The sequence below is a fragment of the Notamacropus eugenii genome, chromosome 6, assembly GCF_028372415.1.
Source record: "Notamacropus eugenii isolate mMacEug1 chromosome 6, mMacEug1.pri_v2, whole genome shotgun sequence".
NCBI lineage: Eukaryota > Metazoa > Chordata > Mammalia > Diprotodontia > Macropodidae > Notamacropus > Notamacropus eugenii.
In genome coordinates this window covers 158,639,813-158,663,732 of record NC_092877.1, presented here as the reverse complement: position 1 = coordinate 158,663,732, position 23,920 = coordinate 158,639,813, and the positions used below count along the sequence as shown (strand labels likewise).

Below are 23,920 nucleotides of genomic sequence, written 5' to 3'. Positions count from 1 at the left end.
TATAAAAATATGTATAATGAAATTGAAAGATGAAGAGAAGGGATTTTTAAAAATAAATTGTAAACATAAGCAAGGCCTCCTTTCTATCTTATTTTCCTCCCTCAGGATGTAAGCTCCTTGAGGGCAGGGTGTCTTTTTAACAAAATGTCCAGCACATAGTAGGAATCTAGTAAATGTTTTTTCTCTAACTATTAAGAGTTAAGAAGTAAAAAGCACAAGATACCAAGAAAAAGGTTTTTTCAAACACATTTAAACATGGAAAGACTTAAATGAACTGATAGGGGAATGAAGTAAAACCAGAAAAATAATATACACAATGACTATAACATATAAATGGAAAAAACAACAACACAAAACAATTGAAATTACATTCTGCTCTATGATAATGACCAAGTTTGGTCTAAAGGAAGAGATATGAGAAGCCACCCCTCCCCTTCCTTGAAGGAATAGGGGATACCAGGTATAGAATACTGCATACAACACCAGGTATAGAATGCTGTATACAACATCAGACTTTTCTGATATGACAGTAAATGGTTTAGAATTTTTTTCTTTTTGCCTCTTTTCATTATTTATTATAAGAGATGGCTCTTTGGGAGGGAATTAAAAAAGGGAAATTTGAGTGATTTGAAAACATTTTTCAATTTTAAAAATGTATTTAGCTATACCTCCAAGTGAAAAGCTAATGTGATATTATCATATATAATATGAAGGGGGAGGAAGAAAAGGAGCTGAGATGCACCTGAGAGGGTGACTTCAACCCCTAGGGTCCTATTAAGCTCCTAATATTTACATTACACCAAAGCAAAGTGAAAGAAAATGGACACAGGTAGCTCCCAACTTAGAAAAGAATTATGCTCTCAAAGTTTGTAGAGTATTCCAAGTCACATATTAGAAGCTAATCTTTCTTTCCAAGGATCCCCAGCAGCATCTACCAGGTGGAAGAGGTCACTGACTAAGCGCTCATAAGTTAAAAATGGAAAGAGTTTAGAAGAGAGATTCTCTTCTCAGAAAACTACTTATCAACTGTCATGTAGAAATGCTCTAAATTACAATAAAGAAAGGCATATTAAAGCAACTCAGAGGTATGTCTTCACACCCATCAGACTAGCTAACATGACAGAAAAGGAAAATGATACATGCTGGAAGGAATGTGGGAAAATTGGGCCACTGCCGGTAGAGTTGTGAATTGGTCCAACCATTCTGGACAACAACGTGGAATGCCCAAAAGGGCTATAACACTGTGCAATGTCACTAGTAGGTCTGTGCCCCAAAGAGATCAAAGGAAAAAGATTGATATATACACAAATGTTTATAGCAGTTCTTTTTATGGCAATAAAGAACAGCAAATTGAGGGTATGGTTGAACAAGTATGTGATTGTTATAGAATACTACTATACTGTAAGGTATGATAAGGGGAATGGTTTAAGAAGAACCTGAGAAGACCTATACAAACTGATGCAAGGGAGAGTGAGCAGAACCAGAAAAACATTATATACAGCAGGAGCAACACCGTAAAACTGTGAAAGGCTTAGCTATTCTGATCAAAATAGTGATCTAAGACAATTCCAAAAGACTCATGATGAAAATGCTATCCACCTCCACAGAGAGAACTGATGAACTCTGAGAGCAAATATAAGTATAATTTTTTCACTTTTTCTAATTTTTCCTTTCTTTCTTGCAGCACAGCTAATACAGAAATGTTTTACATGATTTCACATGTATAACTGATATCATATTGCTTGCCTTCTCAATGGGTGGGAGAGGAGTTGGAAGAAGGGAATTTGGAACTCAAAATTTTTAAAAAATAAATGTTAAAAAATAATAATCAATTAAAAATTATTTTAGTCATTGATTATGTTCGACTTTCCCAAATAGTAAAAACAGGTTGATTGTCAAATAGGCTATATATTAAAAGTGAACTGAAGCTGGTGTTCCTTAGCTTTGATATTGATTTTACAGCACCGACTGACAGGACATGTCCTCCTATGTTAAGAAAAAAAGCACCTTAAAAAACAATGCAAATGCTTAGTTATTTTTATTTACACAACTACCACTCATGTCTCCATCATTTTTTCCCTGGGAGCAAAAGGGACAATCAGTACCTAATTGATCTGTCTGCCTCAAGTCTCTCCCCTCTCTAATTATCTTTCACACAGTTGCCAAAGTGATTTTCCTAGTGGACATATCACTCCCCCTACTCCATAAACTCAAATGGCTCCCTATTGACTCAGATGAAATATGATTTCCTCTTTATTTCATCATTTTAAATCTTTTTGTGTAAGTTTTAAAATGTACAAAATTACTAAGTATATATGATAGTAGTGTGTGTAGATACAAGTAAAATATACACATCTGGGGGGTGGCATGTTCAGTTTTTATTTTTAACTGATAAAGATGCCTGATCAAAAGTCTAGAGGTCATTGCTATATGCTGCAGCCTGATCAGTATCACCTCACAGTAAGTTCTGAAGGTTTGAAATACAAACCAGTTCTCTAAAACAACCTTTCCTTTCATACTTCAGATTTCTGGCCAACGGAGGGAAGAGAAGGCAAGAAGGTAAACTGGACCCTTCTCCAGCCTCTGTGCTCTGGCCATGGCACACCCAATTGCCAGTAAAAAGCTGAATGCCAGGAAATCCTGCATGTGTGGGAGGAGGGGCTGAGAAGTTATAACTAGAGGTTTATTCAACATCAATATTTACATTCTTTCTACCCTCAATGAGCCAAAAACTTAATCAATCCCCCTTCTCATGTTATGAATAGCTTATTCTATATGAAGCCCTCTTTAACCTCTTCCTAAAAAGTGGGTAGCAACTTTCCAAATGCTTTGTCTAACAGCTTTTGTCTATTATACTTCTTGTCCTAAAAGCAAGAACAATGCAAAAAAATTACTTGCCATTATTATTATTTTAATTAATAAAAAAACTTCCCCTCCATAGTCTAGCCCTCATCTCTAACTTTATCATAATTTTCAAATTCAATGGTCTTATCTCTGTCCTCATCCTTCTTGACCTCTCTGCAGACTTTGACACTGCTGATCTGTTGGGGGTGTAAGCTCAGTTCCATGTGGACAGTCTCGGGCGGGTAAAGGTGAGAACTTCTAAACCTTAGAGTTCTCATGAGGCCCCCCAAGGAACAGCAGGGAATTGAGGTGTGAGACCGGGATATCTCGTGCATTTCCGCCTCTTCCCGTGAGAAACGTGATGGGAGAGAGCATCCCCGCCCTCGAGATTGGCCCAGATCTGGGCACACCTATTGTTATCTAACAGGCACGGTATTGAGGTGCAAACGATGCGGCAGGAGAGCTTAAGTAGAGTCAGGAAAGCCCGAAGGCGCTCTTAGCGCTGAGGGGCCCTTAGAGGACAGAAGGCCCCTCTTCCTTCTCTCTTCTCTCCTCCCTCTCCCCTCTCTCCCCACTTCCACTTCTGCTTTCATTCTCTTACTGTAAGATCTTTGCCTCCTTGGGAGATTTCTCTCTCTCTCCTAAGGAAGAGTTCCCCCTGCACATGTAACCAAGACCCTGAATAAAGCCTAACCCTTGTTCGACTCCGGAAAGTCTCTTCTCTCATACGTTTATCTGGTTTGGCCAGCCAAAGACCTGCGATAGGTAAGGTAAGACTCGGGTAGCCCTCAGGCCTCTAGGCCTGGCACTGATCACCCTTTTCTCCTCAATCTGCTCTTATTTTTAGGTTTCTAGGACTGGCTCTCTGCCGGATTCTCCTCCTACCTGTTGACCACTCCTCAATCTTCAGCGCTGGATCTTATTTCAGGTCACACCCAATATCCACAGGTGTTTCTCAAGGCTCTGCCCTGGGCCATGTCTCTGGTGAGCTCAACAATTCACGTGGATTCAATTACATCTCCATGCAAGCCTCCAACACCTCACACCTGGACTACTGCAATGGCTTTCTGGTGGCTCTCCCTGCCTCAAGTCTCTCTCCACTCTAGTCCATCTCCCCTCCCCCCCATTCAGCTGTCAAAGTGATTTTCCTTCAACACAGGTCTGACTATGTCACCATATATAAAATCCTCTCTTTGGATTACAAAGTCCTTCTTCAAACCTAGAACATTCTACTTTCTGGTCTTTGTACACTAATGCCCTCCCCATTACCCACATGCTTTTCAAACCGATGACACTGGCCTCCTTGCTAAAGTCTGTCTCAAAGCCAGGAACTCCCCCAAACTCCCACTGGTTATGTGACCCTAGCCTTTCAACACTAGAGAAATCTTCAAGACTATATATTGCAAAGAAGATCCCATAGGCACTGGCAAAAGGAGTTTCTTCACTGTACCAACGAAATAACAGGTCCAGTCCCTGTTTCTAGTCATTAGTCAATATATCTACGTATTGAAACTTTCAAATGTGCAAAAAAAGAAAAAAAACAAAGAAACAAAAAAAAATCCAACACTCTCAAGTGAAATGGAGCTGGGTTCCTTTTCAAGAAAACTATTTGACTCATGGCAGGGGTTTGGAAATGGAAATGAGAAACTATGATCCATGCTGCTTGGACCCTGGCCTAATTTAGCCTAGAGACAAGGAGGAAAAACAGTAAGGGAAAGAGGGAATGACTGAATAAAAGGCACTACGTAACAAATACAGTGCTAAGCTCTGAAAAAGGAAGATAGTTCTAGTTCTCAAGCACCTCACACTCTAATTGGGAAAGACAACTTATAAAAGAAAATTGGCGGTGGGGGTGGGCAGGGGAAAGCCTTACAGGTTTCCATCTCAGGAGGAATGGAGGTGCTGATTTCTACCTCATTCATACCTAGAGAGGATCTGGGAACTACCAGGGGTGGGGGTGTCCTCCTTGCCCACCTTTCACAGGTTCTCAGTCAGCCTCATCTGGGAAAGGAAGATGGGTGTAAAACTAGTATACGTAAAAAGGATTGACTGATTTATTTCCCTAAGCCCCGAAGGTCAGAACCAGGAGCAATGGGTTGCAAGGAAGATTTTAGCTCCTCAAGCAATCAATCAACAAGAATTCCCTACATGCCCAAACCGTCCCAGGCACTGTGCTAGACACTGGGGATACAAAAGGAGAAATGACACAATTCCTGCTCTCAAGAGGCTTCCATTCATATACAACCAGTATAAGATACATGGTACTGGCAGAAGGAGTGAAGAGACTAGCAGCCAGAAGCAAAACCAGATTCACGTACAAAATGGCACTGGAATTGAGTACCCAAGAAAACTAGGGATCTACAAAGCAAGAGTGACTAGGTGAATCACTCTAGGCTTAGGGGCCTGGGCTAAAGCACAAAAAACAGTGAGAAGGCTAGTCTGGAAGTGTGTAAAAGGCAGTGATGTATAAGGCTGGAGAGGAAAGGTGAGCCCAGGTCATTGGTGGTGGTCAGTCCTGTTTCACTCTTTGTGAATCCATGGACCACAGCACACCAGGCCCTTCTGTCCTCCATCATTTCCCAAAGTCTGTCCAAGTTCACATTCGTTGTTTCCATGACACTATCTATCCATCTCATCCTCTGCTGTCCCCTTCTTCCTTATGCCTTCAATCTTTCCCACCATCAGGATCTTTTCCAATGAAGCCTGTCTTCTCATTATGTGGCTTCAGTTTTGGACCTTCCAATGAATAGTCTGAATTTATTTCTTTAAGTACTGACTGATTTGATCTCTGTGCTCTTCAAAGGACTCTCAAAAGTCTTCTCTAGCACAATTTGAAAGTGTTGATTCTGTGGTGCTCAGCTTTCCTTATAGTCCAACTCTCCAGTACATGGCTACTGGAAAAACCATAGCTTTGACTATATGAACCTTTGTCGGCAAGGTGACGTCTCTGCTTTTTAGTAGGCTGTCTAGATTTGCTGTAGTCCAGCTTGTAAAAGATTTTTGAGGGTTAAAGGACGTTGTATGTAATCCCAGAGGAAGTCACATTAGTTTATTGAGTACAGGAGTGGCATGAGGAGATAACGTCCTTTGGGAAAATCATTTGGTCAGATGTATGGAAGATAAGAGACTAGAGCAGAAGAAGACTTGAGAACAGGAGATCAATGATGACACTTAACTACAGCTAGGAGAAAGCTATGTGAGTGGAAGAACGATCAACGTCTGAAACTGATTGGATATAAAGGGTAAATTCAAGTGCGGAGTCAAAAACGGGGCAAATCTGAGTGTCTGAAAGAATGGTAGTGCCCCAACACAAATGAGGAAGTGTGCTTACATGTGTACCTCCCTCCTCCTCCCCTCCAAGAAAACTTCTTGTACTTCAAGCAGCAACTATACTAAAGATACATATAACAGAAGGATAACTAATATTAATAGAGGGATACTGTCTATGAAGACTGAATAAAACAATTAGAGGGCTTTTCAGTCTAGAAAGACAAAAATGTGGTCAAAGTTCATAAAATAACAAAAGTTACGAAAAGGATAAGCATGAAACCCTGAAATACTACAATTAGAAGGTTCTTTTTTTGTTATTAGGATGTTGTTTTTCCTTTTTTCCGCAATGGTGAGAGAAGTGGGAAGGAGAGAAAACAGATTTTTATTTCATTGAAAAAAAATTGAATTCTAAAAAAGAAGGTTGTGCTTGAAGCTTCAAAGAGGTAAAATTAGGATAAATAAAAGGAAATGCTGCTTTACTTAGCAGATAGTAAACTGATGGAATTGTGTGCCTTTAAGAAGTTGCACAGTACAAAGCAAGAGCAAACATTTACTATTAAGTGCCTACCTAGTGCCACTCACCATGCTAGACAGAAATGAAACTGTGCCAGGCCCTGTGCTAAACACTGGGGATACAAAGACAAAAATATAGTCGCTGCCTCCAGGAGCCCATATTGTAAATAGAGAAGAGAACATGCCAAAGTTGTACATATGTCCTCTATGTGTAAATGGAAGGTAATGTCAGAGGGAGGATGGGGGGTAGAGTGGAGGGACACAGGGAACTGGAAAGGTCTCTTGCAGAAAGATGAGGTTTACTTCTAGGTCTGTATCCCAAAGAGATCATACAAATGGGGAAAGGACTCACATTTACAAAAATATTTATAGCAGCTGTTTTTGTGATGTCCAAGAACTGGAAATTGGTGGGGGGAGGGATGCCCATCAATTAGGGAATGGCTGAACAAGTTGTGGTATATGAATGTAATGGAATACTACTGTGCTATAAGAAATGACGAACAGGCGGACTTCAGAAAAACCTGGAAAGACTTTTATGAACTGAGGCTGATTGACTGAGGAGAACATTGTACATGGTTATAGTTACAGTGTTCTATGACTAACTTTGAGAGACTTGGCTCTTCTCAAGAATCTAAGACAACTTCAAAAGGCTCATGATGGAAAATGCTATCCACATCCAGAAAAAGAATTACAGTCTGAATGCTGATCAAAGTATACTATTTGCTCTCTCTCTCCTTTTTGTTTTGTTTCTTCCTTGTCATGGTTCATTCTATTGGTTATAATTCTTCTTTGCAACATGACTAATGTGAAAATATGTTTAATGTGAATGTCTATGTAGAGCCTATCCCAGATTGCATGTCGTCTTGGGGAGGGGGGAGAGGAGGAAAAGGGAGAAAATTTAAAACTCAATAGCTTATGGAACTGAATGTTGTAAATTAAAAATAAATAATTTTTTTAAAAAAGAAAAATGAAGTTTGAACTGACTCTTCAGGGAAACCAAGAAGGTGAAGGGAACAGGGGAGCATTCCAGGCATGACAGAAAGCCCATGAAAGGGCACTGGTTGGAAGGGTGAGAAAGCAAGTGATCCTGGACTGAAGAGTACGTGGAGCAGGACTGGAAAGGTAGGGAGGGAACCAGGTTTTGAAGGGCTACAAACACAATGGGGGCAGCTGAAAATAAGTAGGCTCAAGAAGGGCTCAGATGTTCTGGAGGAACATGAAGGGGGAATCAAACAGAACCTTTCTTAAAGCTACTATCAGACACAGAAGAGTAGAACAGATGGATTATAAATCATTTCTAACAGCCTATGGCAACTTTTTATTGGGGTGAAGCAGTGTGAACAGTGAAAAGATCAGTGAACTGAGAGCCAGAAGACCTGGGTTCAGATCTTGACTGCCACTTACTATCTGTGTAAATCTGAACAGATCACCTCACCTCTCCAAAACTCAGTTTCCTCATCTGTAATATGAGGGAGTTAGACTCAATGACTTTTAACATTCTCTCCAACTCTAAATCTATAATCGTATGAGCTTATGTCTTTAACTACAGATAAAATATCTACACAATTCCTGGAATCAATTTCTAAGTCCCAATTTGCATCTCAACAGAACTCTCTCTTTAAGAGACGACTTGGCATGTGGCACAGTGAGTGACTGCAAGGTCCAGATAAGCCTGGCTGCTACTGTTGGTGTAAGCACAGTCTGCAAAACTCAGCATTCAAATGGAGTCAGCTGAACAGGAGCATGACCAAGACCTAATTGACAGATTCAGATGTTAAGACCAAAGTTCAGTAGCTACCAGGACTTTAACGGAAAAGAAAGGTGAAAATGAGGAGAACAGATGCAGAACAGATTAAAAACCCTAGAGTTTATGCCAGCTGAAGCAAAAAACAACTTTGCAGAGGTTGTACATGTGTGTACTCAGAAAAGCACCACAAGCTATTAGAAATAGCACTCTGGAGTCACATCAGAGATGACAGGAATGCTGGTTCACCACTGGATGGGAGCTGAAAGGTCTCCTGTAGTCTAGAGGGGGGCAACAGAAGGCTCAAAGGCTGTGTATGATCCACAATATCCCCAAGGGCAGCCCAACCAGATAAAAATGTAACTGGGAGATAGTTAGCAAAATAAATAAAAATATAACAAAACAGATCATATTAATATGTGGTTTTCCAAGTCAATATTACCACTGATCTAATCTGATACCCTCATTTTGTTGAGGGAAAAACCAAAGCTCAGAGAGGGGCACACAATTGTTGTACCAAAATGAGAACTCCTATCACGTGACTTCAAGTTCTGTTTTTTTTTTCATCTTGCAACCATAGTTCCTTCGAAAATTAAAAGATTTTCCAGGGTTCTGAGGGGAGATAAAAGTTTCTCTCATCATTAGAGATATAGTATCATTCAACATTTATTAAGTACCTATGGTTTGCTAAGCTCCATGCAAGGTACTGAGGAAGATAGTCATTTGAGATAAGACACTGTCTCAGGCCTCACAGAGTTTATACCCGTAAACAAAGGAAATACAGAGATAACTATAATTACCTCAGAAATACCTGGCATTCTAAGCCAGATTCTTAGAATATACAAACTAATCTTAAAGTAATACAGTACACTAAAATCCTGAGGACACACAGTAGGCCCAAAGTTTGCTGAATGAATGAATAAATAGTGCATTCACCTTTTCATTTGCCCATTTCTTGAATATACAAGTTAAATGAGTTAGGCTATTCACAGGGTTTGCCAAGTGGACCTTTTCCATCCGTTAGAAGTGAGGCCCAGCCAAGGTTTTACCAATTAGCTGAGGGCTTGATAGGGGAGGGAAAACATAACCCAACACAGGCATGCAGGACTTTCATAAATTAAATCAAATAAAACTCACTAAGTCTGAATGTAAGTAAGATCATTTGCTGAAGGGCTGGGCTAGTAGTTAATATGTACCTCTGCTAATAAAGTCAGCTTCCGCTTACCTCCTTTCTCATAGCTCTTCTCTACTTAAAAATCTGCAGAGGTTCCTCATCCTGCCTTTGGATGAAGGTGAGCTGCCTTTCCTTTCCCTGAAACCTTGAACTGAGGGTGGAGAGAAAGCAGGGAGGGAAAAGAACAACATGGGAAAATAAGGAACAAAATGGGAATCTCCCAATCCTGACCAACCTTCAGGGCCTGACTCAAAATGCTCCCTCTTTAAAGTTTTCTTAGAGGTAGTTAGGACCAAAGTACTGGACCTGGAGTCAAAAAGACTAGACTTCATCTAGGCAAGTCACTTAACCTGTCTCAGTTTACTCATCTGCAAAATGGGAGTGATAATAACAGTGTCTACCTCCCAGGCCTGTTGTGAGGATTAAATAAGATACTTTTTGTAAAGTGTTTTGCAAATCATAAAGTACTACAAAGATGCTAGTTTTCTTTTTACTATTATTAATTTCCCAGCCTAAGAGATCTTTCCTTCCTACCAACCCAGACATCTCATGACTTCCCTAGTCATTTGGCACTTGTCTTATGGGGCTAGTTATCTTTTTGCCCCAGTATGTCTTATCTTTCCATGCAGACTATAAACTCTTTCAGAACAGGCTGCATCTTGATGACTTACCTTGCATCCATATCAGGATTTACTGCCACTAACATCTACCTAGCAACTAACTGTACTACTTTAATATAAGTAGTCCTGATTTGTAGTGCTTGGGATCGAAGTTTACTAAGTTTACTTACCTCACAGAAAGTAAGTTAGCATTGATACGTCATTAATCCAAGTTTACTTTCTTAAGAGAAATGTTAAAGTGTTAGTGACAATTTATTTGGTAATTCTTTAAGCAAAAATAATCAGCTTTTCGAAAAGAAAAAATAAAAGGTGTTGATTAAACCCTGAAAGCTTCCAGAGAATTTAACTTCAGTCATCCTTCTCACATACTCAGCGAAGAGAGGAGGACCAATGTCCCTGATACCTTAAGGTTCTGGTACTAACTTTGCTCTTAGGCCAAGTGCTTCACACACACACACACACACACACACACACACACACACACACACACACACACGATTTCAAAAGAGAATTTCACATTATGTTGAGATGTTGAGAAGACTTGGAGGGTTTGTATGAAAACAGAAACACTAATGCACTGCTGGTAGAACTGTGAAGTGGTTCTGGAAAGGAATCTAGAACCATGCCCCAACATTCATACATATCTATTAATGTTGCAATTCCACTACTAGGCCTATAACTCAAAGAAATCAGAGAAGGAGGAAAAGAACCCATGTGCAAAACACATCTTACTGTATTCTCTTTTGGTTATAATAAAGAAACTGGAAACTAACAGACTAACAGGGCATCCATCAATTGGGGATGAGTAACAAAAATTATCATTTTAAAGGATATTTCCTTTACTATTTCATTGACATTTTATCACCTTGAAGGGTTTAAGAAATGAGATTAGTATTTAAACTGTAAATACCAGCAATGCATTCAATTTTATTTTTGCTATGAGATATAGAAAATTTAAGCCAAAAGGAAAAAGAAAGAAAATGACCAAGTTAGGGGCATCCTCCTGAGAACCACAAGTGCTAGATGAAGTCCCGATGATCAGAACAATGCTTCCATCCCTCTCTCTCCTCCCTAAATCACCCTAAATCAACCCCTGCTCCATTTGGCTCCAGATCTAGCTGATTTATACTTAGTGACGAATACATGGGTTGCCTTGACAATTGAGTGAAAAGCTTAGCTAAAACAAATTTACTTCACAAAATTCAATGTAGCCTCATTTATATGACATTTAATTTAAACGTGTTTTACTTATCTATTAGTCAATCCAACAAAGTAACACCACTCCTACCACATTTGTGGCCTAGTTTCTTAATCAGGAAGGTAATACAATAAAATAGGCAAGGAGGGCTGACTTGGATTCTAGAGGCCTGGGTTCAACTTGTACCTTTAATACTTAATGTCTACCAAGCCTGAGTTTCCTTCATCTATAAAACAGAAATAACAGCACTTAAACTTCTTATTTCACATAGTTATTGTAAGAAAAGTATTTTGTTAGCTACAAAGTATTACACAAATGTGGCCTCATCCAATTGTAAGTAGCAGCAATATAAGGTTTTAGAGTCAGAAAGACCTGAGTTCATACCTTGACTCTAACACATACTAGCTACAGGCAAGTCACTTAAATCCTTAGTGCCCTCAGACAATCCTAAGACTTTAAGTTACAGCTGATATTGAGAGTTCTCTACACAAATGAAATCACAGATCTGGACCACCACTCCCACCAAAAAAATTTTTTAACTGTTTTAACTAAGATCTCTTAGACTTGGAAATCCTAACCATAAATTACCATAGTAATTTAATGTTTTCACAGTCACTATCTTATGAGGTAGGCAGGGCAGGAATTTTAATTCCCTATTTTACAGATGAGAATCTGGTTGAGCTGGGACTACAGTGCTCTAGAAAGCTCCACCCCCCACCCTCCAGGTCACAAATTAATACAAGCATAATCCTAAACAACAGAATATTTACATTACAATATTTGGCATCATCTGGTCCCTTCCTAAGATGGTTAAGATGCCACAGGAATGCCTTATTAAGTTAAATTCACTAATATTAGATGCAGGGAATAATGCTGGTATTCTAAATCCAAGAGAGCCTTGAGATGTTACCACAATCTTCTTTGAACCAGATAAAGTTATGCGAGTATCAGTTCTGTGGCCATCTACCACAAGATGTAACCACAAGTGTATTCAAATGAGTAGCTAAATAATTTAAATATTACAGAATACAAAGACTTGCCAGGAAAACTAAGACTTAAGATACATTGCCCTCTTCTTTCATAAAGTACTCCAGTTGTAAGACTTATAAAAGCTGACTGTTGCTTTGGCTATGCCATGGAGGAACTGGGCTAATGCCCCAGTGCATCTTAAGGATCATCCACTCTCCATCTGCAGAAAGCTCAGCTCCTGTTTGGGCCCTGCCCCCAAAATTAGCACTCTATCCATCTTTTTCCACTCTCATCACACCCTCCAGTTCAAACACTGGGCACAAATGTAGTTTGTATTGTGGTGAGGAGTGAGTCATCGGAGTTCCATTTTCAGACAGGGTGGGGTTGGGGGAAATCACCATCTCCTATCCAATTATGTGGAAATGGCCATCCTGTTTTTCCCTGGTACAGAATAAGGCTTTTTCACCAAAGCAGCGATAAAATACATTAAAGAATGCTTCATAAGAGAGAACACACCAAGTATTTCATCACTCTTAGGAATAAAGGAAAGGCTAGTATCAGTCGCCAAATGGATGAGCTCATATTCTTCCTAATAGCCCGTGGCAAGCAAAGGACCAGTGTAATAAAGGTACACTACTTGTCGATAAAAGGAGGGGTGGAGTAGAAGCACAATGGTTTTCCAGAAATGAAGCCCAAAACTAGTTTTTAAAATCAGATTTACCCATTAGGAGTTCACCACATACACATGTGCATTGCATGAAAGTATTTTAACAGTCTTTTGCCAAGATTACATAGTATAAAGGGATTCTATGAGGCTGAAAGCATATTCAGTGTATCAGAAAGACAATTCAGGAGAAAGAAAAGCTTTTTTTTTTTTTTTTGGCTGATCTTCCACATAAGTCTTACTCTGTCTAAAATCTCATCTTGACATGGCAGTCTCAAACTCTAGGAGAGTAGAGGACAAGCTCTGGCAGGTCTAACCAAGGTGGAAAGATTTCTGATTCAGGGCTCAAGTGGCCAAGGACTAGTACCACTGCATACAGAGAAGCTACTGGTGACATCACGTACTCAAGGAAGTTTCTTGTTAGAACTATTTTAGTAAACCAAAAGCTACAGGGCAACAATAGGAATTAACATTTCAGAAGCCAAAGCTTTACAACTGATTTTAGATATTTTTTAACCAATCCTTGCTTGTTAATTCATAAATCAATTCAGTAAACAAAAGTATAGAGGACACTACTTCATCAATAACACTCAAAAAAACCTTTTTAAATAGATCATGGATTTAGAGCTGGAAGGGTCCCTAAGAAATCCTTTAGCCCAGCCACATTATTTACGATGAAGAAATAAAGGCCCAAAGAAGTGACATTCAATTCAATAAGGTTGTTGTTTTCAGTCTTGTCTGACTCTTCATGACCCCATTTCCTTCTCCAGCTCATTTTACAGATAAGGAAACTGAGGCAAATAGTGACTTGCCCAGGGTCACACAGCTAGTGTCTGAGGCCACATCTGAACTCCTGTCTTCCTGACTCCAAGCTTGATATTCTATCCACTGCACCATCGAGCTGCCCTATTAAATATTTATTTAGCACCCTCTATCTGTGCCAGACATTGTGCTAAGTGCTGAGGACACAAAAAGAGGCAGGACAGTCTCTGCCCTCAAGGAGCTAAGGTCACAAAAGTAGTAAACATCAGAGCCAAGAGATGAGTCTTGGTCCTCTGAGTCCAGATCCAATAAGCTTTTTTCTGGTTCTTAGACAACACAATAATGCCTGGGGAATAAGAACTTAAATGGGCATTTTGCCCACAACCATCAGCCCCAAGATGTCTATCTTGGTCCTCTCCTAGTTCACACTATGAATTCAAATTTTTATCAAGCTGAAGTACTAAAGAATGAAAAATAATAATTACACAGCTATTATTTTGTTTAAAATGTTTTATTAAAAAACTGACACTGAACATCAACACTACCACCTAAGTAAACTTGTTCAGTAACAATTTACTAACAAAGAGTTGTGATAATTTCAGTTTTCCTCCTACTTCTCTAGTCATCTCTCATCTGTCTCCTTTGCTAGAGATAGATTTCTAGGCCTGTCCTCTACAAAGCTATGGTGCTAAATCTCCAATTTAACACTTGCCCTACGTGCCAGGATGTATTACTGCCACCTCCAACTCAACAAGTCTAAAATCAAACATAAATAGCATTTTGGATCAGAAACATATCGCTCACATCCCTCAACTCAGGTCTCCTGATACTGTATCAAATGATTTTTTACAGCCCATTCCCTTAAAATCCTTGTGACCTGAGAGTCCTATTTCTGTCTTACCTGGGTTTTCATCTTTTGTATTCTCCCACATTCTTGTCTTCCAATAATATAGTCAATAAATCATGTCATTTCTACGATGTTGTGTATGCATTCCATTCTCCCTATCACACATTACTTCTCATCTGTACTACTGTAATAACCTTCTACTTGGTCTCCTTCTCTCCCTCTTCCATCATATCTAAATCATGCTATACAATGTCAGCTTCCTATTCCCAAAATATAGCTTTAAACCAACAGTCCACCTTCTCCAAACATCTCTGGAAGCCCAGTGAATAAAACCCAAACCACATAGGTTGCCAGCTCAAGGCTTTCCAACATCTGAGCTTTCTAGCATCTTTTTCTACTATTACCCCATAGCCTATATGTTTCAGCAAAAATGAGTTATCTGAATGTCTCCCTATATCCCTTGAATTCTTTGCATCCTTACAATTGCTATTTACATATCATTTTAAAATTTTCAAAATGTCTTTCCTTTTGTACTCTGGCTGAAAAACAGATTATGGCTATTTCTACTTTGCAGATTAAAAAAAAAAACAAGAGACAACAGAGACAATGCCTTCTTTAAGATCACACTGCCAATAGGAACGTGACTTGAGATTCAAGCACAGGCCCACATACTCCAAATCAAGGACTCTTCCCTATTCGCTGGCCATTTCTAGAGTTCTGGTCTAAAGAGCAATGGTTTTCATATTTGTTTGTAATATGTCTTCATTCAGCATATGTTTAAATACTCATTTCCAAGCTAAAACCTAAAAGTTTTTTCCTCTAGCCTGCTTCACCTGTCCAGTTCCTAGTTCTACTCTTCACAGCCTACCTCCCCCATAAGGCCTTCCTTGTTCTTTCCATCACCCCCCCCATATATACACACACCCCATCTATCAGAATTACTCTCTCCCTTTCCAAAACTGCCACACCAAAGTATTCCCGCACCTTCATATCTCTCCTGTTTTACAATTACTTAGGTTACATGTCTCATCTCCTCTCTTAGACAAGAGGCTCCATGAGGCAGAGACTGCCTCTCTTGTTTTGCAGACAGGCAGGGGTTCAAATATATGTTAAATGAAGAAATGCAAATAAATGTGAAAACAACTGATTTCTTAGATCTCTAGAAAAAGTCAACATTTACTTCTGGATAGTGCCTAGTTAGCCCTGAGATGTTGCAGTAGAATGTAAGTTCCTCCAGGGTTAGGACTGCCCCCCATTCTTTTCTTGCCTTTGAATCCCCAGTACTTAGAACACAGTCGAGGTTTAATAAATGTTTGAATTGATTGATGAGGCATACAGAACACAGAGGAAAAAGTTAGAAAATCAAAGAAATCGTTTCTAGCCACATAATGTAATAAGAAAATTTACATATCCAAAAAGTGAAACTAATAAGTGAAAACTTTTACTCAGTAATACTCAAAAAATGCAAGAAAATTGTCTTTGGTAATACTCTGGAAATCCAACAAGTAGGAGTGCCAATCTCCTATAGGACCACCACTACCCCATCTCCCCACTCCACTGATTTGTCATGAAAGAGAAGAAAATTACTTCATCTTCATTCTGCCTCAGTTCCGACATCTGCAGGGGAGAGAATGGCCACTGCAAAACTAGTCCACATTTAGCAATTATAAGGCCACAAAATCTCAATGATCAACCTGGTTCCACTCTTAATAGAGAGCTTAATGAGCTAATAGGTTTTTAGCGATTCTTAACAACAACTGAAATTGTTCAGGGTTTTATCCTTTTGGAGAAGCTTTTCACCAACCCCATACCTCGTTAATTCCTCCCAACAGCCCTGTGAGGTGGGCAGGCCTAGAACTACAATCCCATTTCTAACAGACCCAGAAAGACACTTATCCACAAGTAACATCCAGTCAGTGATGACAACAGAATGAGGGCCCAAATCATCCTGATTTTTCCCACAAAACCTCAGTTCAGGGCACTCGCTTCTCCTTCTTTAACCTCTAATAAAGTCGAAGTTCAATGGAATATTTCAGGGACAGTAACCATAGGAAGGGACAGTAACCATGGGAAGGGATCTTATATTTCAAAAAAAGCTGTTACCAGAGGGAACTCTAGAGAGACTCCTTTCCATCAATCATTCATTCAATAAGCATTTGCTATTCAAGTTACTATTTTGTACCTAATATTTTCCAGGCCATAAGGAAACAAAGACAAAATGAAAATAGACCTTGCCTTCTAGGAATTTACATTCAATTAGGAAGAAACAAAATTAATGCAGAGAAGTAAGTGGAAGTAATTTCCAAGGAGGATGTCAAATCATAAAGGAGGTGTTGGGACCCAGAAGAAAGCTGGAGATTACATCTCAGAGTGATACAAACACAGAAGATGGATGTTCACATATGAAGAACTTGGCTTGAGGGCAGTGGTGATTGATGGTGGTGGTTTTTTACTTTCCAGGCATACAAATTTTGACAATAATGGTATTAAAAGTTCTTTGCTTAACAGCACTCTGCTACATAAGCTTGTGATCATGCATGGGGAACAGGGTTTAAGAGTCAGAGACCAACATTCCAGTGCTAGCTCTGCTGTTTACTAAATGTGTGAAATTACAAACTCTCTTGGCCTTAGTGACTTCATCTGTTAAATGGGGATAATAATACTTACACTACCTGACTCACTGGGCTGTTGAGGATCAAATGAGGTAAGAGCTTTTATATGCTTTGTAAGTCTCAAAGTATATATAAATGTAAGCTATTTTCCAACCCTCTTCCCACCCTTAATTCCTTAGCCATAAATTCTCTATTGCAGCTCTTCCCCTCTAAGAAAGAGATTCCTTTGACAATTTTAGAATCTGGGCCCAATGAAGTAGTGGGAGGGGAAGAAATGCTTCTGGGCAACACAACCCAGCCAAACACACACCTGAAGCATGGATACTCAAGTCTACATTTAATGTAAATATTTACCCTTGGTTTTATCAGATTTGGAAATCTCTGTCTGTTGTCATTTCCTACATAGTATTTTTTTTGTTTGTCCTTCTTAGCTTACATCCTTCTGTCCTTTAAGTTATAAAATCTAAGGAGGATGGGGACTATGCGGCTTTAATTTTTACTGGAGGATATGTAGAGCGTACCCCTGATACAAGAGTACTGAACCTGTAGTCAGTAGACCTAGACTTCATTCAATCCTACATGTGACCCCAAGCAACTCACAACCTCTGAGTCTCAGTATCCTCATCTGCAAAATGAAAATAATAATATATGAATAACCTCCTTCACAGAGTTATGTAATACTATTTGATAATACTGATAAATAGGCTCCATTATACATGCATATATACAAAAAGGAATTCTGCAGCAGGTTAAGTTTTCCTTAAAGGATCTTAAAAGATTAAAACAACTTTAGATTTACCATTTATCTCTAGTTGATGGGAACAAGTGACAGGTCTACTCTTTTCACTATTTATACAGTTTGAGAAGTCCACAGGAAGGCACTTATTATTCAATATACTGTTCATACTCTAAGTGCCACATTTTTAACCATTTCAAGACACTGTTCTAAATCAAAACAAAAAAGGCACTTAAAAATATGAGATAGTAGAATTTGGTCTATAAAGTCCCTTCCAGCTCTAAATCTTGCCATGCTGACAGGACTTTTACAAATTAGCTTTCATTTCTTTGCAAACATATACATACTAGGTTGAAACTATGGGAATTTGGAATACCAGATATATGCTAGTGCATCAAGGACCTGGGAGTTAATCAAGGGAAACTCAGATGACAGCCACTCCATTTAACTTGTAATCTTTTCAACTCCAGATGTCAAGTTCAGCACCGTCTACTACTACACCATGCTGATTCACTTCACACACCAGTAGTTTAAAAACATCTATACACACACATACCCAATATAAATACTGCATATGTATAGCTATGTATTGTATACACATCATACTCATATACGTATAACTATATCACACACATGTATATCTTTAAGATTCACAAAGCACTTTACAAATATTATCTCATTTGGTCCTCAAAACAATTCTGCAAATTGGATGCCGTTATCCCCCTTTTACAGAGGAGGAAACTAAGGAAGACAGACATCAAATGACTTGTCCAGGGTAATATAGCTAAATTAGAGTCTGAGAGGCTGGATTTGAACTCCAGTTTTCCTGATTTCATCCACTTAGCTGCCTCAAGTTGAAGACTTTAAAATAAAGCTTTGAACTTCAATCAGATTTGAAATTTATTGGGCACCCTTTGACTACTGTCAAATCTGATATAGAAATGCTAATTTTAGATCTGGAGGTTATCCAAAAACCTCCAAATTCTGTGACTAGTTTTAACCCAGAAACAGCACTAGGCTACTACAGTCAAATGCTATGTTTCACACCCCAGTTTACATTTCAGAAGGCAGAAACAACAAGTCTCTGGTTCCGTGCTATTTAGTAAGGAATTGTCTCAAGTTTTAAATTCGTCCTCAACCTACAGCTGATATCTCAGAGGTCATGTGTCAGAGTTGATCAAGTGCTGGACTTGGAATCAGGAAGACTTTGGTGTAAATAATGCTTCTCATGAGTGGTATGGCCATCAGAAAGTGATGGTCTGGGCTTTGGTCTCTTTATCAACATCGAAAAGTGTCCTCTTTGCTGTTCCTCCAACACTCCAGCTCCTACAGACTGCCTCTCTTCCTTATAAGAATGCTCTCCATTCCTTACTTCAACCTCTTAAAATCGCTAATGTTCTTCGAAGTTCAGTTTAAATGCCACCTCCTACATATGGCTTTTCCTAAGGTGGTTAATGCCTAGCAAGCAGTAGGTGTTTAATAAATGTTTATTTACTGTTGCATGCGTACATGTTAAAATGTTGTCTTTTCCCTACAAGATATGAGCGGCCTGCTGACCAGATCTCTTTCATATTTATCTTAGTATACCCCAGCACCTAATACAATGCCTAAAACATAACAGGTACTTAATAAATGCTTATTGCTTGTTAATTGGCTGGCAAAATGGAAATGGTATCCATAATATCTACATTGTAGAGTTATTGTGAGCTAATATGAACTAATGCATGTAAAGTGCTTTTTGCAAACCTTAAAATGCTATGATAGATATTATTATGGGGGGGGTGTCAAATTTTACAAATATTATAATTGAATAGTGCCTTTTGCTGCCTCTCCTACTAGTTTTAGTTTAATCTCCTTTGCTTCCTAATCAAAGTCTACAATAAGATTTTTCTACAAAGTCAACCAAAACTATCTGTCAGAGCTTAAATATACCCAGGAATTTTTTTTCCCTTGGGGCTTGACCTGTGGAATGCCAGAAGGCACAAGAGCTTTACACTTGCATGTTAGAGTTTTTGACAGGAATGGCTCCTTTCTAATCAAATACAGTATGTGGAAGATGGAAGTATTAAGGAAAGAAAACATAAAGAAGTGACTAGGAATTTTAAAAAGAAAGTTATGGAGAAAAAGAGAAGATTAAGAGAAATAATGAGTAAAAGTTCACTTTGAATGTTCTGAAGTATGACAATTTTATACCACCAAAAATCTATACAAATTCAGGTCTGACATTTATTTAAAATTTTAAAATTCAGGCTACAAAACTGAAGGAAATTTTATCTAAATCTAGATGAATCCTGCTGTACTAACAAACTTATTAACTACAGCTGGAAATCACACACTGTAAAATGTAGTCCAACTGTATAAATAAATGGCTTTTAGCCACTGAAGTATGTAAAAGTTAACTTCTCCAAACAATTCAGAGACCAAATGCATCTTCCCAGTACCAAGGTTACAAAGGCAGATTTCAGCTCATCCTAAGGAAGAATTTGTTGATGAATGGAGCTGTCCAGGCGGGGAAGGAGCTGTAATGGACAAAGACTCCTCTTCACTGGGGAATGCATTACTTAAGCAGAATCTAGATAGTCATTTGCTAGGCTATCCTTGGGCTGGTGAAAAGAGCCTAGGAGTCAGGAAACCCAAGTTCTTCTAGTCTTAGCCCTGTTGTTAATTTGCTGTGTGACCACACTTTCTTATCTATAAAATGAGAGAACATGATCTCTAATGTCTTTTCTAACACGGAGGGAGTTCCAACATCAGATAGTCCAACCTTCTATGTTTTAAATCTCAAAATCCTAGGATGATGTGGGAGTAGGATAAATTCCAGTAGCTTCACTTTTGTGCAGATAAAAGTTAGGTTTGTTTTTCTTCTAGAAAATCAGTATGGCATAGAGGAAACGGGGCCAAGACTGGAGCCAGGAAAAGACTGATTCAAATACAGACGTAGACCCTACTTATGTGAAGCTGAGCAAATCATTTATCCTCTCTAGACTCCAGGTAACCCTCTAGGACCAGGCTTGGGGAACCTGTGGTCTCAAGGCCACATGGGGCCCTCAAGTGCAGCTCTCTGACTGAATTCAAACTTCACAGAACCATCAGTGTAAGAGCAAGAGCTGATTTGTATTACTAATATGGGTTTGTTTGTTTTTTTAAATCAATGAAACTTGAGGTCCAGACCTGTGATTTCATTTGTTTTCTCCCTGCCCCCTTCCATACAGACAAGGCAGAATACATATTCTTCTGCACTATTTCCTAACACTAAAGGCTGCCTATGAAACAAGCTTATTTGAACGCATACATAAACGAACTACATATATGTACACATGAGAAACTTAGATGTGAGGTCAAACAGGTAAGTAAAGAGGGATGGGATTATTTATAATGTAAGGGATGGATGGATGGATGTGTATATAACATATACAATGAGCTTCATCTATAGATCCCTTTAGGTCAGGGTTTGTAACCTGGGGTCTGTGAACATATTTTGAAGAGTTTAACATTTTTTGATAACTTTTTCAATATAATTTTCCTTTGTAAGTATTTTATCTTATGTATTTAAAAACATTATTCTGAAATGGGGCCCATAGACCTCACCAGACAGCCAAAGAGGTCAATGACTCACAAAAATGATAAGAATTCCTGCTTTCAATAGCAGATCATGCAAAAGAACAATATACATTCTTCAGTCTGTGAGTGAAAGGAGGCAGGGGAAAAAATTGTCATTCATGCTTTATCCACTTAATGTATGTGCACAAGAGTCTTTGGACACCAGCTGGTACCACCTTCTCCTGTCATTCCCCACTTTACCTTCTTTGCCTCCCTCCAAGCAAGTTCACATCCATAACTTAAAAATGGGTCAAGCCATCTATTAGATTCCTTAGTAAGCAGAAGGATGATGTTTGGATCACTTTAACCCTACAAGTCTATGAACTCTCTGTCTGCATCTCTCTCAGACATGTACACACATCAGTGAACTTTAATGGAGAGGGGACAAAAAAACAACCCTTGGCAGAGCTTTGGGTTCCACCATTACATATTGAGAGAAACTAATAGCACTGGCACTACAAATGGTCCCACCCAAAACACATGGTGAATCTCACAGAGGCAATCTTAAGTCAATTCAATTCAGCTAAACATTTATATCTGCAAAGCAGTGTGCCAGATCATAAGGCTATGAAGTGGTCCTCAAACTGCACTGAAGGAAGTTCAAATGAACGTGGAGCTCAGGACCAACATGCAGACCCCATTCTAAAAAATGTTACAAACCAAACTTAGGTATGGAAGGGTGGGGGAGAGGATAAGGAGAATGAGTCAAGCCATATAATGTCTAATTTCACGGGACAGCCCTTGGAATTTCTTCTTGTAATTTTTTTTCACTTCAGGTCCTATTCCCGGAAACAAATTGGGGTTATTAAAAGAGGAGGAAGAGAAGAACTGGACTATTTGGGGAGAGGTAATTCTACCACCTGCAGAGGCTAACAAGTCTCAAAGCAGTACAAGGAGAATTCCCTGTGCACGCTATAGACAGCCAGCTGGTGCAGGAGAAACACAGGAATTCGGGGATGAAGACCGAAGCGTATACGTTAAGGACAGGTCTCCCAAAGGAGCTCGGGGTCCTCGGCTGATCTTCCCAGAGTTGTGGCGAGAAGCTGTGCACGTTTAAAATGAAACCTCACTCGGCATCTAACTCCAGCTCCATCCGCAAGCTCCTCCTCGGTCTAGGGTCCACAAAAGACATCTCTACATGGCAAGCAGCTTCGAATAAAGTTTTAAGAATAAAAGGTTTCAGCTGAAAAAAGGAGAGGCCAAGGAGAAGGTCAGACTCGGGCTCAGCCTAGACTCGAGCGCTGAAACAGGGGAGGGGGAGAGTGTCACGCTGATCCAGCCACATGGGCCACAACTTTGTGGGACAGCGATCCAGCCGGGTCACAAGGCGCTGCCACTCCCCCGTGCCAGTGCCATCCTCCCTGCAGCCCGGGCAGGGCTCGGCCCGAGGCTCACCTCCACCTGGCCCGGCCAGCCAGCGCGGGGCTCCCCAGCCCAGCTCCCACCGCAGGGCGGGGGAGGCGCCCCCAGGACGCACCCCCGAGACCCCCCGCCGCGGGAAGGGATCGCTTTGGGGGAGGAGCGAGTGGAGCTGGGGGGGGGGCAGAGCCCCCCAACACAACACAACGCAGCCACGACGACCCTCCCCCTTGTCCTCGTGGGGCGGGAGGGCTCGGGCAGCGCCTACAAAGACGAGCCCAAGCGCTGGCGACGCGGACCGGCGCACCGGGCTCTGCCATCCTCCTCCTCCTCCTCTTCCCCTCCCCCTCCCCCCTTCCCCGGCCCTGCTCGCTCCCCGGACTCCTCACCTAAAGGCCGGCGCTTCCCTGGGTGTCCTGCCCGGGGCGGCCGCCGAGGCGGAGGCGGAGGAGGCGCCGCTCCCGCAGCCCCTTTTGTTGAAGAGCTTCTGGAGCAGGGTCGGGGCCATGGCTGCGGCTCCTCGGGCTCCCGCGGCGCCGCCCGCTCAGCGGGCTGCAGCCCGAGCCCGGGGCCCACGCGGCGGAGGCATCCCGGCGGCGGCGGCTGCTCCTGCGGCTGCGGCGCGACCGCCCAGCATCATGGGAGGGAGCCAGCCCGGGGCTGCAGCTGCAGCCAAAGAAGTCCGCGCCGCGCCGCTCGGCTCTGCCGGGGAGCTGGGAGCAGCTGGTCATATGACCGAGCACCAGCGCCGGCCTCCCCGCCGCGCTGACAGTTATCTCCGCCGGGAGGAGCCCGCAGCGGCCCGGGGAGGGGGGGAGTGAGAGGGGGGCGGGGCCGGCGGGGCGGGACGGGGCCGGCGGGGCGGGAGGGGAGGAGGGCCGAGCCGCCAGCCTGTCGTCATTGGCTCGGAAGCGGAACGCGCCGGGCTCACGTAACACCGGGAGAAGGCCTGGCATTGGACTCCCGGCGCCGAGGCTTCCCTGGACATGTGGTTGAGGCCCGAAGGAA

At 40.8% G+C, this 23,920-nt stretch overlaps 1 protein-coding gene across 3 annotated transcripts in view; it reads right to left on the bottom strand.

Moving 5' to 3' along the window:
- The window catches only part of FNIP2 (folliculin interacting protein 2), a 147,598-nt gene extending 123,916 nt beyond the window's left edge, over positions 1 to 23,682 (bottom strand). For 2 of the 3 annotated variants that reach the window (XM_072621379.1, XM_072621380.1), the window contains exon 1: positions 23,302 to 23,679. In XM_072621379.1, the coding sequence (XP_072477480.1) occupies positions 23,302 to 23,420 (119 nt within the window). In that variant the 5' untranslated portion in view covers positions 23,421 to 23,679. Of the gene's footprint in view, positions 1 to 23,301 lie in introns of all 3 variants that reach the window. The other variant, XM_072621377.1, reaches the window with a different exon arrangement.
- Positions 23,683 to 23,920: the final 238 nt, after the last annotated feature.